Genomic DNA, 19,877 nt, shown 5'->3' on the forward strand with positions numbered 1-19,877 from the left:
GAAAGCAAATGCTCAATGACCTTTTCTCTTCGAAGCTTTCAATGAAGGAATATCAATTAATTTAATTTTTTAACCACGTAAAATGCATATGGCTATCTAAAAAAATGGAAACTTTATTTCTAATGACCTACACAGATCTAGAAAATACTTGGTAAACAACTAGTTCCTGGAAACAAATTCTTCAAAAATGAACATTTTCACAGCAATTAAATGTCACTAAGGATGGCTATAAAAAATGTGATATTAGTATTAAAATATTCTCAGCTATATGATTATGATAACAGTGGTATCAGTGAAGAATAAACACATGAGAATTGAGGGAGGCATATATGATATTACCAAGTAGGTACTGACAATGACAACCATATAACTATTTAGTATCTGCCCACTACATGGCAAGTACTTCCTTCCATATTCTAGCTTTATCACGCATCAGAAAAAGCGAGAAATTTAAAACCTGAACTTAGCAGTATCATTGTTTACTGCTCTCTAACAAACATTTATAACAAGAAAATTTAAAAATACGCAAAAGGGCAAATACATAATACAAAGATTTATGTTTTGAAACAACATTAAATCTGTACACAGTACGACTGGTTCTAAGCTCCCTAACTTTCAAGGCAACATGGAGGGTTCAAAAGGCAGCTAAAATGATGGAAAAATCATAATCTGTAAAACTGGCATAATCATTCTTCACATATGATTTCCTTTGAGGTCAGTTCACTGACTTTAGCAGAGAGTAATTTTTGTAATTTTTTGCCAGAAGTATGACAAAAGTTATCTTTCTCTAGGTCCTCTGTATACTGGGGCCATGGCAAAGCATAGGTAATACGGCAGGGGCTTCCAGTTGGTGGCTAACTGTCACAGTTTTCTGCTTAAGGGAAAGCTCTATCCAAACCTTCTTGCATTTGATATAAGCTAGAAAGTAGAAGAAGGAGGACAAATGTCAGAGGTCACTTGAATTTCATTGATCCCAACTCAAAATTACTACTCATATAGTCTACCATTTTGCTAAGCTTTGTTTCTTTCTTTTAGTTGTAGTCACACAGACCTGCCTAACTTATTTAGTTCATGGGAAGAATAAAATAGTTTTACTCAAAATTTTCAAAGTTGGCTAAATTATACAATTAATTAAACAGACAAATGTTCATTTGTATCTTTTCTTCATATTCATAAGTGTGGCAAATCAAAGTCATTGGACATGAAGCTTTATTTCTCAATGAACAGAATGAAGCTAAAACAACACAAAAGTTATTCCCCCATCCCACAAACCTTCATGTACTCAATAAATATTGAGCTTGATATTGATTCGTAAACCTTAGGTATCATAAAAGAAATGAAATATGTATTAATATTATACCTATAGTTAGAAAACAATGAAAAAATAAATCACAGCTATTAAGCTAAATCTATAACAGTGTTGTTCACAGCTATGATTATATATGAACCAGTAGCTCCTCCTTTTTGACTATACTTTGACCATATTGTTGATCACTGATGAGGAACTTACCTGGAGTTCTCTGAACCATGGAAAGCCACACTGGGGTCATATCCAAAAAATGTTTTAAAGACTTTAATTACTCTTACAATAACTACATCTTGTTTGTCATCTAAAGAACATGCTATTTCATGCTTGATTGGGTTTCACAAGGTCCAAAGTGCATAACTTCTTGATGAACATCTTTAATAATCATTTAGAGCCTCTTCATCCTTAGGTAATGGAAGTCACATTTCCTCAGGCCAACATTCACCGCTGGCAACGGATGCATCAGAACCACCAGAACCAAAGAGATTATTCAATTCACATTTTAAGCCAGCCAAAGAAAATAGAGCTTTAAAAAAAATCGAAGTGTCCAAGAGACTGTTTTGGCAAATACGGTTTCAAAAAATACAAGTCATTAGCTTCTTAATGTGGAAGTCGGACTTGCCCAATGCACAATTTATTACTGGCAAAGGATTCACCAAGATCTGCCAGTAAAGAGGGGAGAATTGTTGGAAAAGTGATCTATGTACACAATTCCAGTTAAGTTATAAAAGCAATATGTAATTTAGTAAAGGCTTGTGCTGCACTATTATGACAACAAACATTAAATCAAAATCAATTATCTGCCACATTTGGAACACAACAGTATTACTCACTGAAAAATCTTGTATAAAACTTGCTTAAAAAGGAAAAAAAAGTCAGAAAATGCCAGCAGGTGTTCCAGGAACATTCATTAGTAATGAGGTCCAAATTTGGGGATCAATTAATAGATCATAAATCTAAAAGGAATTTCAGATCTCATTTTATGTGTGAGGGAACTGAAGTCTTGAGCGGTGACATGACCTGATGTGATGGCAAAGCTAAGAAACTATACCATGTTGTATTTCAGAAGTACTGGGGAAAGATCTGGGTGTGCTCCTATGCAATGGAATTGTCTCCCAGAGAAAGAACAACTTTTCTTTCATTGTTTTAATCTAATCATTGTTTTATCTCTCAGAGGGTAGTAATCCAGAAGTGACGGAAAAAGGCATGGAGACCAAAAAGTAAGGTATTACTTATTACTCTGTCAACTGGTACTTGTGATTAGTGAAGGACTGTGTTGGTTTTTGTTCAAAGGAGTTTATATTAATTAAATAGTTTTCATTATCTAGACTGTAAAATAGATTTACAGGTATATGGCAAGTGAAGCAAGGCATATAGAAAAGCAAGGCATTCCAGGAGATAGTTAGTTCCCAGGAAGAGGAAGTTTTCACTGCAGTTTAGGGAGGAACCCAAAGGGGACTGCAGTTCATCCTCATATCCAGGAAGCCTTAACATCAGGAAAAATCTGTTTTTGTAACCCACAAGACTTTCTGCCATATCTGAAGTGAATGATCACATCAGAAGTCTGCAAAATAAAGCTTTCTATACTACAGAAGAAGCTGAAAGGGCTTGAAAAACACGATTCTGTCATATTACAGAAGACAAAATCGTTCTAAATAATAATTCAAAAACTAGGAGAAATGGTTAAAAGATTGTTGAGGAGCTATGTATCAAGATGATACTGAGTGGAAGTATATTACACTTTGGAAAAAGAAACACAGTATAATTGGAATAGAGGTATAAGACTCTTCTTATGGGGGCAGTAACTCATATTTTTAAATGACAAGAATATAAAGGCAACTGAAAAAGAGACAAATCCTATTATTACCCTTTCACAAGGTGAAAGAACTTGTGGCACTGTTAATTCCCTTTTGAATGTATAGAGATGGTTATTTTTAGGATCTTAGGATCAGAAATTGTTGGTATAAAGGATTAGATATTGTTGGTATAAATATAGTTTTTTTTTCAGAAACAGTTTTTGTTTGAGTTTTTTTTTTTTTTTTTTGAGACTATGCTATCTTCCTTTGTGTTAATATAAACAATTCCCTAAAAGCTGAGATGTAGGCTTCTAAAACTGTTTCTATAACCTGTAGTCATGTGTACAGTGGATGTAAACTACTCAAGGTTATACTAATAGACAAATTAAAACTCATTTAAAGAATTATGTTGTTATCGGTCTTTCTCTGCATTAAGAACTAAAACTGAATTTTGAGTGGTGGGTAAGCAAACGCTAGTCACCCCTAAAGTTGAGAAAAATTGGGTATTTTAATGCAAATCTAAAATCTTGTTGGGAAAGTGAAACACTTTCCAGTATGATAAGGTAGTCTGTAATGAAGTCACCCTCTAGAATTAGCTGGGGTTAGGCTCCTCCTTATAGCCAGTGGTCAAATTTGCTTTTCTATCTATATCCCTGTTTGTTCTCAGCTATACTCAAAGAACTGAACCACATTTTCAGAGCGAACAACCGATTAGAAGACAAACACAGAAAATAGGAAGGCATATCACCATCCTGAGGTATAGAGATACAAAGCTATCTGTATTCTTTCCACGTCAATGACAGAAAATGAATGGCTCAGTGGTACAAATTATAATAGGTCTCTAATGATTGTTCTTCACTCCACTTCTCTGAGGCATTTTCTAAAGCAAAGTGGTACTGTTATCTGCTCTCCCAGTTAAAAGTTATAGTTTGGTAACGGAATGGATATAGGAAACACAACTAGCTACGCAGATACTGCTGAAGAATAATATTTTAGGTGATAACTTATGACATTAGAATGACTGTACTCTTGGAAAAGTGCTAAGTGGTTTGGAAGAACCAACAGATTATGTTCAGCAATACCCACAGGTATGTTCAAGAAGCTTTACACTGAAATCAAAAGATTAAAAAATCCTCAATTAAAGTTTTAAGACTAGAGCTATGAATAACAACAATATAATGGGGAAAAAACAGTAGAAGAACTGCCAGGAAATTATTAGGAGGAAAATGTAAACAGCAAACAAATCCAACAGCCTAAAAAAAAAAAAAGTGTCTGTGTGTGTGTGTAAATAGAGCAAATCAGAAATTTCAAAATAAGTAAATCTTGGGAACTGCCAACACTTAATGGGAAGAAACTTGTGTATGAGAACTGGCATTTCAAAGAAACGTCTTACAATGTTTTCCAGCAGAAAGAGGACAATAACCATAAATCAAAATATAAACACATATATGGAAATTCTTGAACATGAGATAAAGAAACTCCTAAGTGAGGTTAAAAGAAGGCAAAAATTTTATCAGATGGAGCATACTTTTTGGCTACCTAGCCAGGTGGAAGATTTAGATAAGGCTTTCTTAAAATTAAAACGCTGTAAACAAGCAGAAAGATCCAGACACGATGGGGGGCTATTATCCATCTACAGGTACTAGAAGCTTAATTTTGCCTATATTAGAATATCTGATAAATTCCTAAGTTGCCTCACTGAAAATTTAATTCCTCAATAGATAAAGGGAGCAATGAGGCAAACATGCAACTATTTGTGCCTAAGTTTGAACAAAAAGGCCAAAATAAATGATAATGAAGAAGGGACAGGAATTCTGGTAGTAATCATGCCAAGGAAAGAAAATTCCTGGGCATTATCAAATGTGTGGCCTACATCTGTTGTTGGAAATTTTGACAGTCACTCATGATATACTTAGAAAACAGAAGAAGGAGTGAATTGATAGATGGCTCAATAATCATAATCCAAAAAATAATGATTGGCAGATTCATGTCAACCTTGAGGAAGACCTCTGCTGGGTCTATTCTTGTTATGGTCCTGAGAAACATTTTAAATTGATAACTTGAAGAAATGAGAGCATATTTATACATATCCAGGGAGCACAAAGTGAGGAAGGAGAGATCATATGCAGGATTACATATAGAGTCCATTAACAAATATTGATTGAGCACCTTTATGGGTAAGGTGTTAAAATGAATACATGGATTAATCAAGATACCATTCTTCCTCTCATGATTCCATTTTCAAATGGAGATATAAAAATATGTACAGATAATCATAAAACAAAGTATTAAGTGACAAACTCCAGAAAGAATACCGGTAAAGTCATTGGACAGGTCAACAAAAGGAGCTATTACTTCTATCTAGCTTTATGTGTGTTGGTGGGTTTAGAATCTGGAATGATTTAGTGGACACAATCATAGGAACATGTTAGATAATAGAATTTGGACATGTAATAATAAAGAGAAGGATAATCTAGATTCAGAGAAGGAAAAGCATGGCGCTTACATAGGGAACAGTTTGTGGTTTTGCCTGATTGAAGAATGGAATTCAGGGCCGGGCACGGTGGCTCACTCCTGTAATCCCAACACTTTGGGAGGCTGAGGCGGGTGGATCACCTGAGGTCAGGAGTTTAACACCAGCCTGGCCAACATGGCGAAACCCCGTCTCTACTAAAAGTACACAAATTAGCTGGGTGTGGTGGTGGGCACCTGTAATCCCAGCTACTCAGGAGGCTGAGGCAGAAGAACTGCTTGAACCTGGGGGCAGAGGTTGCAGTGAGCCGTGATCATGCCCCTGTGCTCCAGCCTGGGCGACAACAGCAAGACTCCGTCTCAAAAAACAAAACAAAACAAAACAAAAAAAAAAAAAAAAAAAGAAATTCAGGACAGGGAACAATAGGAAATAAAAGTTGGGTAATAAGGTTCTGGGATGCAGGTTGGCACAATAAACTAAAAACAATAAAATTAAATTTAACTTGGATGAACTTCTAGTTTTAGGATGGCAGTTTGATGTAGCTCCCCCCTTTCTTCTTAAAAATCACCCCTAAACAATTTGAAACAGAATATGACCTCCAGCTTTAATGACTAAGAGGCATATATGAACCAATTACATAAAAATTAAGAGCAGATAGAAGAATGATTGATGACTTAGCAGAGCAAAAGGTCAAGTCCATGTGCCTGACGAAGGACATGCCAGGAAGAAGCAGCACTTCCAGAATGCTGAAAATGCTTAGGAAATAGAATATATCCTCACCAAAGACAGAAAGGAGACAAAGGGCTAAAAACAGAAAAGTTTGTCTTAAATCAGAAACAGTCTGAGGCAGAAGAAATTGAACCCCTAATCATACCCAGTGACATCAAGCAAAAAGGATAGGCTGGAGTTAAGTGCCAAGTACTGCTAGAAAGTTTAGGTTTTTAAAAAATAAAACAATTATTTATTTTCTTAAACGCTTTTAAGTTTAAAAAATGTAAATGATATTAAGACATAGTTTAAAATGTTTTTAAGGAATCCTTAATCAGGGTTTTTTTTTTTTTTTTCCAAAATACATATGCTCTATGTATCAAGTACCAATTTTAGAGATTCTAATTTTGTAGGGTAGGGCCCAGGAACTTATATTTTGGAAGTTTATCAAACTACTGAGCTAGTATGAACAAGGAATCTATCACCTAAATCTATCAAAAGGTGAAATGGTATGGACAAATTATAAGCATTTTCATTCACAGGACTATGTACAAGGTATTGTTGCAGGAATGAGGAATAGTGTAGTACACAAAAAAATTTCCTCTCCTTTTGGAGTTTATAATTTTGTAGGGAAGAGAGAGAGTAAATATATAAAATATGTAGAATGCTGGAAGTCGATAAGAAGAAAAATACAGCAGAGAAGGGCTAAAGGGAATTAGGTAAGAGGACACTGCAATTTAAAACAGGGTGGCCAAGGAAGGCTGTACTTAGAAGGTAATATTTTTGAATACAGATTTGAAGGAGGTCAGGGAGCAAACCATGAAGGTATCTGGGGAAAAGTGTTTCAGGCCGAGAGAATAGCTGAAGCAAAGGCCCCAAGACAGGGGGCTGCCAATGTATTTTTATTCAAGGGACATAAACGAGGCCAGTAGAGCTGGAGAAGAGTGAGCGAGGATATGAGATCATAAAGGTAACAGAGGAGCTAAACTGTATAGGATTTCATGGGCCTGTGGAGGATCTTGGCTCTTATTCCTATGAGGTGATAAGACATATGATTAAAAAAGTAAATATTTAAAGGGTCATTTATTTGTTGTTTTTTTTTTTTTTTTTTTTTAGACAGAGTTTTACTCTTGTTGCCCAGGCTGGAGTACAGTGGCATGATCTCGGCTCATTGCAACCTTCACCTCCTGGGTTCAAGCTATTCTCCTGCCTCAGCCTCCCAAGTAGCTGGGATTACAGGCATGTGCCACCATGTCCAGCTAATTTTGTATTTTCAGTAGAGACAAGGTTTCTTCATGTTGGTCAGGTTGGTCTCAAACTCCCGACCTCAGATGATCTGCTTGCCTTGGCCTCCCAAAGTGCTGGAATTACAGGAGTGAGCCACCGTGCCCAGCCTGGGTCATTTATTTTATATGTATATTTATGACTGAAAAGCAATCAAACTTGTTCATGTAATTAATAACAAAAATAAAAATTGCAAGTGGTATCTGGAAACCTTAGCTGGCTAAATAAATCTAGACAGTACCTAATATAGTAGCTTAGCTTAAATTAAGTGTTTGATAAATATTTGTGAAATAAACAGATGGTGGATTTATAATGAAAAAAGAAAAAGAGTTTTTGAAGTTCTTGTAAAATTGAAGGCAATATATCAAGAATTTAACAATTATCCTAAATGCAGCCTTCATAAAAGATTTCAGGGCATTTTTTACGGAGTATCATCTAATAGATTTTCCTATTTCTTATTTTATATAGGTTTGGCAAGAAGGGGCTAATATAAAAAAATCTTTCAGAGTCATTTTGAAGTGTCTCCCTTTTGTTTAAAAGAGTGAAACAGTTTTTTTTTTTTGTTTTTGTTTTTGTTTTTTAACAAGTCTATCTTTTAAGCTTAGGCTTTTCTGGGTTCTAGTTTTAAAATTGTGTTCATCATGATTCATACTTAAACTGGCTTTGTTTTATTCTTGTTAATTAAAAAACTTCATCTATTTTCACCCCGAAGTTTGGTTTATTTTTTTTCTAAATTGACCGCCAATATCCTGAGCTCTAGGCTTCAGAAAAAAGGAACTGTGGAAGTGAAAAATCCACTTCTGATAACTAAGAAAAGTGCAGCTTCCAAAAGAGCCAATCTACTCTTTCTGGTTGTCAGAATTTGCTTTTAAATTACTAGGTGATAAACTATCCCATGGACAGCAAAACAAAACTGTCCTTTAGTATTAGTATTCTGCCTCTTTTGCTTGGTAATAGAATTTTACAAAAGCATTATTATTATTATTATTGTTATTATTATTATTATTATTTTTGACACAGGGTCTCTCTCTGTCACCTACACTGAAGTACAGTGGCACAATCACTGAGGTAAGCCAGTGCACCCTTGAACTCCTGGGCTCAAGCAATCCTCCCACCTCAGCCTCTTGAGTAGCTGGGACTACCAGGTGCATGCCATCATACGGAGTTTTTTTGTTTTTTTGTTTTTAAATGTAGAGGTAGGGGGTTTTGCTTTGTTGCCCAGGCTGGTCTCAAACTCCTGTCTTCAAGTCATCCTCCCACCTCAGCCTCCTAAAGTGCTAGGATTACAGGTGTGTGTCACTGCGCCAGGCTTTAACTGTTTGATTAATAGAAAAATGAGGGACAACTAACTCCTTCAACTATTGAAATAGTTTCTAAAGGAATAAAAAATGTTAACTTCCGCTATTACAGACAACTGCAGATATTTTTGGTACCATACCATGTTATGATTTCTCAGGAAAAATATGAATTCTGAAGTCATATAATATCAAAAGCATTACCTTACATGGCCAAGAGATCATTGATAGATGAACATAAAAATTTTAAAAAATATTATTTGTGCTAATATATGGAGATTAAGATAGAATCAACTGATTTACCAAATGAATAGTCTACTTTCATTACTTTCTGTATCTAAGATTTGCATTGATAACTTTGTGTAATGCAAAAAAATTTATATAAATCTATATTAAACTATGTTAAAGTGTGGGATCGATTCTAATTACAAAGATTTGACTTCTTTTTTTTTTTAAATCAGAGAGTTAACATAGAAAGGAAGTAAGAGAATAGAAAACTTGGTTACTTGGTTTAGCAGTTTTCTCAAATTGAAAAAAATAACAGTAAAACCTCCAGGGTTAAGAATTTCAAACGAGGCTGCTACACAAAGAAGACAGACCAAATTAGCTTACCACTTGAACCATTTTGAGATATCTGGCATATCTTGGATCCTTGGCTACAGTTAAGATATTTTCTGCTGATACTTCACTTTCCTGTAGTCCAGAGTCTTGTGTACTGCTCTGCTGTAGAGAGTATTTTGTGTAAATCTTTAGACAATTTACAAAAGGGGTCCATCATGTTACTTAAAAGGAATGCTTCTTTCCATAATTCTAAGGCAATAAATTGCAGAAAAAAAAGCATCTCCCCAAATTTAAATACCAATAATTTAATTATGAGATATGTTTCCAAATATCTACAAATATTTAAATATCACTTCAGAGGAGGTTACACTTCAACACTATATTGGTTCCTATATTTATGCATTAAAATAAAAATTCTACTTTACTTGTCCTCAGAGTGCTGATACAAAGCATGAATTATATATAGGTGGTTATACTATTTTAACAAAAGTTTTAAGAAAGCTAATAAAACTATAAATTGTTTATAAATTAATAATAAATTTATTGAGATAATGATGAATTGATTTCCTAGGTATCTATAACCTACCTAATTGAGCCCTTTATTTAGTAAATCATTTTATTCTAAGTGGACATGGCTCTTCTAACTTTTTAGAAAGCAATTTTTGGAGAAGTTGTAGAAGAGAAGCCAGTTTGTCAGACAAAATTATCTGGTTTTATATATTTCAGCTACTGATGGAACTATTAATGGTAACATTGTCTACAGAGTGGTTAAAAGTCATACTAAATACAACTTACAATAAAGAATCTTGGGGAATGGTTTTTTTAGATAAAAATGCTATTGTTATACAGGCAGTCTTCACTTTGCATGGTACCATGTTACTGAAACTTGTGCATATCAGAACCATATCCTTGCTTAAATGCAAAACTAGAACTGCCTGTATACAGTACTTGATTTTTCTATCAAACCAAACATTTAGAAAAAGCTTACTTTTGTGAATCTCTCTCATTATCTGTATATAAGCATTAAGAAGAATTTCCTTAGAAGAAATCAATTTTATGTCTATTGTTCATGCTGAAATGTAGATAAATCAATATCTTTATATCTTCACAGTTCTTAGACTATGAATGTGAATTACATATTGAAATTTTTTTCTCAGATAATTCAAACATAAATTAAATCTGTCGAAAACTCCAAAGCAAATAAAACATCCAAAAATCCTTTAGGTTTCTTCTGTTATATGATATTGCTAAGTTTTACAAAAGTCGGTGTGTGTGTGTGTGTGTGTGTGTGTGTATATATATATATATATATTAATCTATAATATACATAAATACAAAAATTCCAAAACACTGTTAATTAAATAAAAAATTAAAACAATAACCAAGTATTTTTTTTTTAACAATTTATGGAAATTAAACTCACATAATAGCAACATGGTGCAAATGAGAACTATATCCTGGCCAGATATCAACTCTCAGTCGTTAACTTTTGCCTAATAACCAAGACCTCAACAAGGTTTAATTATGAAATGTATTACACCTTTGCTATTTGAATGATCCATTAAATCCTCTATCATATCTCTCAACTGTCCTTCATTTATTCTCAAATCAAACTCACTCTGCACAATTGGATATTCTATTATGAATAATGATGAAATCTGAACCATGAAATTAAAGTTGCAGAAAAATCAGTACACAAACTTTGGGTCTTTGACTCATGTATAGATTAGAGAGAGTGATAAATAGATGATTTTTTTTTTAAGTGCACTATTCCCCTTTATCTGATAATTAAGTGAACTATAATGTCAATGAAAACTCTGGATTAAGCAATACTTAAGCCCACTTCAAAATATTTTGTATAAAATGTACCAGTTGATAACAACGAAGAAATGAGAAGTTGATGTGAATATTAAGAACATGCTGAGCAGTTATTTTATTAAGCTAATCAACACACAACTTTATCACAGTATTTCAAACTTTGGAAGCCAAAAGAACTTCATAAACCCTCTAAATAAATACATAAACATTTTAAAATAAAACTGCCAGAGATATACCAGGTTATTCTGAATTTGCAAAGCAAATTAAGAAATTCAGCTGTGATTACTGGTAATCAATTTTTTGGGACATTAAATATGTGAGGACCAACACAACTGCATAAAAATTTTAAAGGGCATATTATAGGTGGCATTCATAATAGCACCTGGAAAAATTAATAATCAAAGTTAGACAGGTATACTTAAAAATATTATAGAAATATATGACTGCTCTATCCACCACATAATAACTACTGGATAGAGTGGAAATATTTTCTTGATATTTTTTATAGATGCTTTGTTTTAGAAAGAGGATAGTCATATTTAATTGAGAGAATATAAAGTTAAACTCCTCTATAACATCTGGATATCCTCTTGCATTTTATATATTTGAGTGGCCAGGATAATGAAATTTGCTATATTAAATGGATGTTAAATTTTATAATATCTAATTAAGTAAATGATCATCTAATTTATTACCCAAATATATACTATATTCTAAATATATGGCTTTTCCTACAGGGCCTCACACCACACATCCTCAATATGTTTAATAAATTGAACACAGGTACTGAAAACAGAGTAGTGTAGTGTAGTATAGTGTAGTGTAGCAGGTAAGTGCTAGGGCTCTTGGCATCAGACTGTCTGGGTTAAAATTCTAACTCTTACATTACTTTTCGACCTTCAGCAAGTTACTTAACCTCTATATACCTCATTTGACCCATCTATAAAGTAAGATTGATAATATGGTGCTTATATTATAGGGCTGTTGTAAAGATTAAATTAGTTTATGAAAGGCACTTAGAAACGTGCATGCCTTGGTACAGAAAGCACTCTTGAAGTGTTAGCTGTTATCATCATTGTCAACATCATCGTGATCTAAAAAATATCCTGTGAAAAGTGCCTCCAGGTACAAAGGCAGAATTCCATTATAAGTCTATTTGTTTTATTTGCTTATTATTACTTTGGTAGGCCACCACTTTGATAATTATTTTGTTTTAGATTTTAATACCTCGCTGAGATACACTAGAGATTGTTCTCAAAAAACAAATAATTTTTATTTTTTGAAATAAAAAGTAATAGAAAATTGAAATTCATACAGAAGCATAAGTAAATGTTAAGATCTAAGAGCCAAATGTAAAGTATAGCTTTTATTAGGATGCTGATTCAAACGAATCAACTTCAGAAACACAGTTTTTAGACAACTGGTATTTCTAAGATCAGTAGCTCTCAAATTTTAAGAGCCTACAGATCACCTAGGGGTCTTGTTAAAATGTAGATTCTCAGCAGTTTTGGGGTGGAGCCTGAGATGCTTCATTCTAACAAGCTGCCAGGTGATGCCCATGTGGGTTGGTCCATGGGGTGTACTTGAGTAACAAGGGGTTAGACAATACCAGCGAATGTTCATTTATTTTTAATTTTTTTATTTTTGAGGCAGAGTCTTGCGCTGTCACCTAGGCTGGAGTGCAGTAGTGCAATCTCAGTTTACTGCAACCTCTGCCTCGTGAGCTCAAGTGAGCCCCTCACCTCAGCCTCCTGAGTAGCTGAGACCACAGGTGCGTGCCACCACACCTGGCTAATTTTTGTATTTTTAGTGGAGACAGAGTTTTACCATGTTGCCCAGGCTGATCTCAAACTCCTGAGCTCAAGCAATCCACCTGCCTCAGCCTCCCAAAGTGCTAGGATTACAGGCATGAAAGACTGCACCTGGCCAATTATTGTTAATTACATTGTATATGATAAAGGCATTTATATAAGAAAAATGTTACAAAAGAACATGTCAAAACTTTTCAGAGATGCTCAAAAATTTATGCAGGGGTGCGATGATAAGATGTCTGGGATTAATTTCAGCACGTGACCAAGAAAATAGATAAAGCAATTGTGACAAATCATAACTGGTGAATTCAGGTCTATTTTTATGTTTAAACATTTTACAATAAAACATTTTAAAAGTACATTTCTTATAAGAACTTAGAAAAATTTCTAATTATTTTGAAGAAAATAATTATTTGAAGATTTTTCCTAGTCCTATATAGACTGATTTTCTTTTTTATAGGCAAAGAAAGTATTAACTTAAGGAAGCCCTTCAAAATAACACAGCTAATTTGTTTTTCCCAAACTTCATTTTCTATGTTAAGGTTTTAAAATTTTACTATTAGAAGTTTTACATTTTTATTTTTCTTCCTTCCAACCTGCTGCTTAAGACTATCAGTTTCAACCAAAAACATCTGCTCATTTCTTAGAACTCACTTACCTGTGGTTGCTCTGAAGTGGCTTCAGGATGTGCTCCATTTGTGACACTGGTGACATTTAAAGGAGATACTTCAACTGTGACATCATCTAGGCCTGGGATAGATGACAACTGAAAAAAGATGAAAAGAAAATTGGTATTGAAATATGAAGATAGTACCTGCACAAACACTATAAGTTTCTAGGTTTGTATATTTTTAATAGCTGTCTTAAGTTTTAAGGCTATACAAATAGGTTCATAATATCTTGTCTTTAATTTTCCATGTCATAAACTAAAAGTGAAAGACAGTCACAAATTATTTTGAAGAACTTCTCAAAAATCTAATTTAGTTTATATAACCATTATTTTCAAAAGACAGGCAATCCTAGTGTAACAACTGAGAGCTGGTCTTTGAAGTCAGACTGTCTAGGTTTAACTTTTAGCTCTACCACTCACAAGCTGTGTGATCTTGTGCAAATCTCCCTATGTCTCAATTATCTCACCTATAGAGATAAGAAAATGTACCTAGAAAAGTTGTTGTAAAAATATTTCTATTAATAATACTTTGAAATAAAAGGGCTCTGTGCAAATTTTGAGTTTCAATTATCTAGGATATGCCAAAGCTCTTGTCTTTACACTTTAATGTATGACACAGCTCATTCTTTTTTCTTTCTTTGAACATTCACCACTGAACGTTATTAAAATATGTTTCTTGTATGCAAAAAAAATGGGCATATTGTTGGTATTTCAACCTGAAATGGTTTAGCATTTCAGGTTAGATCCGCAAGACCCATAAAAACCTTCTTTTCTGAGTTCATCCTGATATCAATGACACACATTTGTCAGACATTTGGCTAATTTTGGGGATAACTCTATGGCCATGGAAATAACTAAGGTTAACTTGTCCATATGGTAACTTAATGTGTGACCTTGGACTCTAACTCCCTAAGAATTCCTTAAACACTAAAATAAGACACATATTCATAATAAAGAATAATAATTAAAAAAAACCCAATGGTAATAAGATCTCAAGCAGCAATACTCATTGAGAACTGTTGACTGATAACCATAGTTAGCACAGTGGCTACGGCCCAAATAGTTTCAAGTGGGTATGGCTGCTAGAGGAATATCTTGAACATGTTCAAGGCCGGGTTTCCAAACAAGAGAAATGTTCTAAGAGAAACACAGTTGCTGAAATCCATAAGGACACGTAGTAAGTACAAACTAGACATTCTGGTCATATTAAAAAGGGGTATCATTTTTTTCTTCCTCATAAATATTCACTGAATATTTCTTAGGTTTTTTTTGGTAAATGGACAAAGAAAATATTAATTTCAGAAAAGTTAGTAATGAAAATACACTAGTGTCTCCATAACTTTATAAACAGAAAAAACACATGTAAAAAATATTAAAAATGAAACCAAACTAAATACATCACTGTTATCAAAATCTTTAAGCTTTCAATCTAAAACAGTCTTCCGTTTTTCTTAGTTATCATTTGCAATTTCTGACATCAAAACTGTATTCTTCATTAGCATTTAAGGTATTCGCAAATAGAAACAGATGATAGTGTCTCTAAAATTTGCTCTGAGACATCTAAAGATTTATATAACTATTATTGTATTATCAAATAATAACTAGTAAAATAAATTTGGAATTTTCTATCAAATGAAGTGTGCTTGATAACAGCTCAACTTGTTAACATGTTACTCGCATTATGCATTTGCCTAGCACAATGAAAGAAATCTCACACCATGTGTACATTTGAATTAATGGTTCATAATGAACACCATTTTCTTTGCAACTGCAGTAAAATTAAAAACACAACCAGTATCACTTCATAGATATAGAAGTTAAATGGAATCACACCCAAATGCAGTGAAAGTTAAGTATGATTAAGAAAGCTGATATATGTACAGCAAAGTTTATACTACAAATTATTCAGAAATACTAACCTTTGCATCTAAAATATTGAGAGTTGTTTCAATTTGTTGGATACGAAGCGAAAGGTCTGCCAGTTTCTGGAAAAGAAAAATTAGAGACATAAAAATAAAGATTTTAATTAAAATAAACTGTTAACAACAACTAAGGGCAGATTTGAAAATATTAAAAACCATTAAATATTTGTCATACTCTAATATAGTACTGTCTTATTTACATGAGTAGGAATAAGAACTCTTCTATTACCTGTATTAGAATGCTTCTCAGTTTTTGGTTTTTTTTTGGGACGGAGTCTTGCTCTGTCACCAGGCTGGAGTGCAGTGGTGCGATCTCGGCTCCCTGCAACCTCTGCCTCCTGGGTTCAAGCGATTCTCCTGCCTCAGCCTCCCAAGTAGCTGGGACTACAGGCATGCGCCACCACGCCCAGCTAATTTTTGTATTTTTAGTAGAGATGTTGTTTCACCATATTGGTCAGGATGGTCTCAATCTCTTGACGTCGTGATCTGCCCGCCTTGGCCTCCCAAAGTGCTGGGATTCAGGTGTGAGCCACCGCACCCAGTCGCTTCTCAGTTATTTTATAAAATTATATTCACTTATAACAAAGTGACATTTTCTGCAAACTCATTATCAGAGCAGTAAACAATTGTTGAGACCAGAATATAAACAAACCAGGACAGAGCCTTTTGTTTACTACTGTACCTGTAGTGCCCAGAATAGTACCCTGACACTTAATAGGAGCTTAATAATTATTTGTTGATGAATGAAGAAATTTTTTCATAGAAAATAAAAGAATAAAAATTATTCAAAGACATCCTGCAACAAGGTCTGCCTTTATAAATTACTTAAATGCATAAGCATATACAATTTGTCCCAGATTTAAACATCCATAGTTTGAAAAATAAAGGGGGATGGAATTGGAAGATGAGTAATTCATTTTGGAAAGAGAAGAGAAAAAACTAGAGTATTAAAACAAAATCTACCATCAAAATGCAAGGTAAACCAGATTGAAGAGCTTTTCATGCTTGTTACTCTATATAAATTATCAATATACCTTGTAAATATACACCTACACAAAGAAAGGTAACATCATAAAATATGACCTGTAAGAACATTTACTTAAAACCTCCTAATCTTAAACATTACATTCAGTCACATAATCCAAGAGCAGTTAGCCAGTTTACAAGTTGGCAGATACACAGCATCCTGACTGTATTCTGGGCTATTATTAAGATCCTGACTTTTAAGCAGAACTTTATCATCCTGTGACATGTCACTTTGCCCACAATTAGAGGGGACAAAAAACTGAAAGTGGCCACAAAGCTTCTTTACAGATCACTTATTTTTAGGTTAACATCTTGATATCCACAAAGATATAATCCTCAAATAAAGTATTAGGATCTAGTTTTCACGGTATCAAAGCTAAGTTCACCCTTGACTTCTAGAATTCATTCACATAAGGCTTTTAGGTAAACACCAATACAGGTTTATAACATGTATTATGGATGAATCCCTCTCCAAATTATAAGTGTATTCCTTAAAATCATAGAAATTTAATTTTGGTAAATCTTATCAGTGTCTCAATTCACTCGAGAAGAAATTCCACAGCAAATTAATATGTAAAGTGAACGACAATTTCCAACTTATTTAAAAATGGACGTATTGGTTTGACTGAAGGAAACAAAAAAGGAAACAAAAAATTGAATTAAAAATTTTTCTGTTTTAATATACCTATAGAAGTGTTTACTTTTAAGCAATAATCATCAATATTGTAAATATTTGAGTCTTTACCTTGCCACATATGGCAGACTGTATATGCAACATATCAATTGAAATCTTACACCAAATCTATGAAGTAGGAACTATTATGCCAATTTTAAAGATGAGAAAATTGAGTCTTATAGAAGTCAAATATCCCGAACTCAAACCCTCCAACTCCAGAGGCAATACACTTCATCAGATTTTTTGAGAGAATTTTACATTGTTAAAACATAATGGTAAATTATTGGGTATTGCATAGAATTTTTGTTATCCAAAGCTAACAAATGATCAATTCGTTTCTCACTAAGATGATTCTGTGCCAAGAGGAAAAGCCTTTTGCTCTTCTGCTTCTGAGATGATCACTTACAAAGTGGTTCTGAACTACAGTACATGAACTAGGATGAGAGAAAACATTTCTACCTTTATTTTTATCTACTTCTAGCTTAAATTTGGCATTGTTTAAAAACACAGTAAAAAAAAAATCACCATAGGTCGGGCACAATGACTCATGCCAGCACTTTGGGAGGCCGAGGCAGGTGTATCACCTGAGGTCAGGAGTTCGAGACCAGCCTGACCAACAGGGTGAAACCCCCATCTCTACTAAAAATACAAAAAAATTAGCCAGGTGTGGTGGTGTGCATCTGCAGTCCCAGCTACTGAGGAGGCTGAGGCAGGAGAATCGCTTGAACCTGGAAAGCGGAGGTTGCAGTGAGCTGAGATCACGCCACTGCACTCCAGCTTGGGCGATGAGTGAGACTCCATCTCAAAAAAAAAAAAAAAAAAAAAAAGAAAAAGAAAAAAAATCACAGTGGTTTTAGGATCTATGACTGTCACCAATAGAAATCATAGATTTTTTTTTAAAATCACATCACAATTGCTGTGGATTTCTGTACACTTCAAAATCATGGTTATTAGACATACGAAAGGATAATATAATTTAATGCTTTAATAAAGAACCTACTAGTATAACATAGTTTTAAATTTTCTTAAGTATATAACTGGTTTCTTTTGTAATCCTATGCATTTTATTTTATCCACCTGAAAACATTAATTTGGTTTCACTAGAATGTCAAAGCGTCCATGGCATGACTAAGAAAAAACTCCTTTTCAAAGATAATTGAGTCTAATAAATGGTTTTGTATGTTCCAATATAATTATTGCTATAACATATCTGAATGTATACTTTTTAAAGAGCCACTGTCAAGTGAAATGGTATACCTGGGTTCATTTATGGGTTGCTGAAGTTCATTTCTAAGGTGTTTATGCTTGTGGTATTTTCCTCATACAATTCCCAGACCACTATAAAACAGGTTTTTCAACGCTGGCTATATTGACATTTGTGGGTGAAATATTCTTTGTTGCAGGGGACTGTCCTGCACACTACAAGATGGGTAGCAGAATCTCTGGTCTCTATCCACTAAATGTCAGTAGCACTTCCCAGTTATTACAATCAAAAACACCTCTAGACATAGCCATATGTACCCTGGTTGAGAGCCACTGCTCTAAATTATGGATGACTATGGATATAACGTAAATAACATAATTGGTGACAGTAGCTGTTCTCACCTCTGAAAGTTTTAGCAAGAGGAAATGGGAAGGTAACAGTCTTTATCATCCATTTAACCATCGTCTTTATGAAGACTGAAAACAAACTTGAAATGCTATGGTTTGGGTAACAGGGGAATTTATAAAGTCCCTAATATTTGTCAGATAAGCTGAAAGCTTGATTTACTATCCATCTATTTCCAAGGCAGTACATTTTATAAAGTTTAAAAAAGGACAAAATAAAGAAGGAAATATGGAGTTACTAGTTGAATATGGAAACAAAACACTGGTTTTTCATGGTTGTAAAATATCTTGCTTATATATCCATTTCTCTAAAAGAGAAACAGTATTTTAAGATAATGGATCTCTTGGTATACCCCACTGTGTTGTATGTGCCCCAGAAGCCAGAAAAGGAAGCAATCAATAGTTTTATTAGGTTGTGTCTGATACTTAAGCCCAGCAGTTGTTAAAGATGTAAGAGCAAATAAGGATTTAAGCAAAACATCATCTGATTAAAAGTTAAGTCCAATGGCAGGCTAAAAAAAATGAATGTAGAAGATAAGCACTAAAGAAACTTTTAGGTTATGTGACAATTCTCAGCACTTTTGCTTGTACCTAAAGATTTTAGAAAAAAGAACAATTTCAGAATATTAAAACGTTATTTAAAAATCCAATATCTTAGGCATGTAATAAGTCTGAGTTTGGCTGAGGACGCTTGTAATCCTAGAACTTTGGGAGGCTGAGGCAGGCAGATGGCTTGAGCTCAGGAGTTCAAGACCAGCCTGGGCAACATATGGAAACCCTGTCTCTACAAATACAAAAAACTAGCCAGGTGTGGTGGCATGCACCTGTAGTTCCAGCTACTTGGGGCACTGAGGCAGGAGGTCTAGGCTGCAGTGAGCTAAGTTCACTCCACTACACTCCAGCCTGGGTGACAAAGTGAGACC

General features: G+C 34.0%; 1 protein-coding gene across 2 annotated transcripts in view; it reads right to left on the reverse strand.

Annotated features, from left to right (window-relative positions):
* WASHC3 (WASH complex subunit 3) overlaps positions 1–19,877 on the reverse strand; it is a 46,822-nt gene that overhangs the window by 17,670 nt on the left and 9,275 nt on the right. The window contains exons 3-5 of one of the 2 annotated variants that reach the window (XM_010381294.1): positions 15,642–15,707; positions 13,711–13,818; positions 9,475–9,582 (exon numbers count right to left, since the gene is read on the reverse strand). In XM_010381294.1, the coding sequence (XP_010379596.1) occupies positions 9,475–9,582; positions 13,711–13,818; positions 15,642–15,707 (282 nt within the window). Of the gene's footprint in view, positions 1–9,474; positions 9,586–13,710; positions 13,819–15,641; positions 15,708–19,877 lie in introns of both variants that reach the window. The other variant, XM_010381293.1, reaches the window with a different exon arrangement.

Source organism: Rhinopithecus roxellana, chromosome 10 (genome assembly GCF_007565055.1).
Source record: "Rhinopithecus roxellana isolate Shanxi Qingling chromosome 10, ASM756505v1, whole genome shotgun sequence".
Taxonomy (NCBI): Eukaryota; Metazoa; Chordata; class Mammalia; order Primates; family Cercopithecidae; genus Rhinopithecus; species Rhinopithecus roxellana.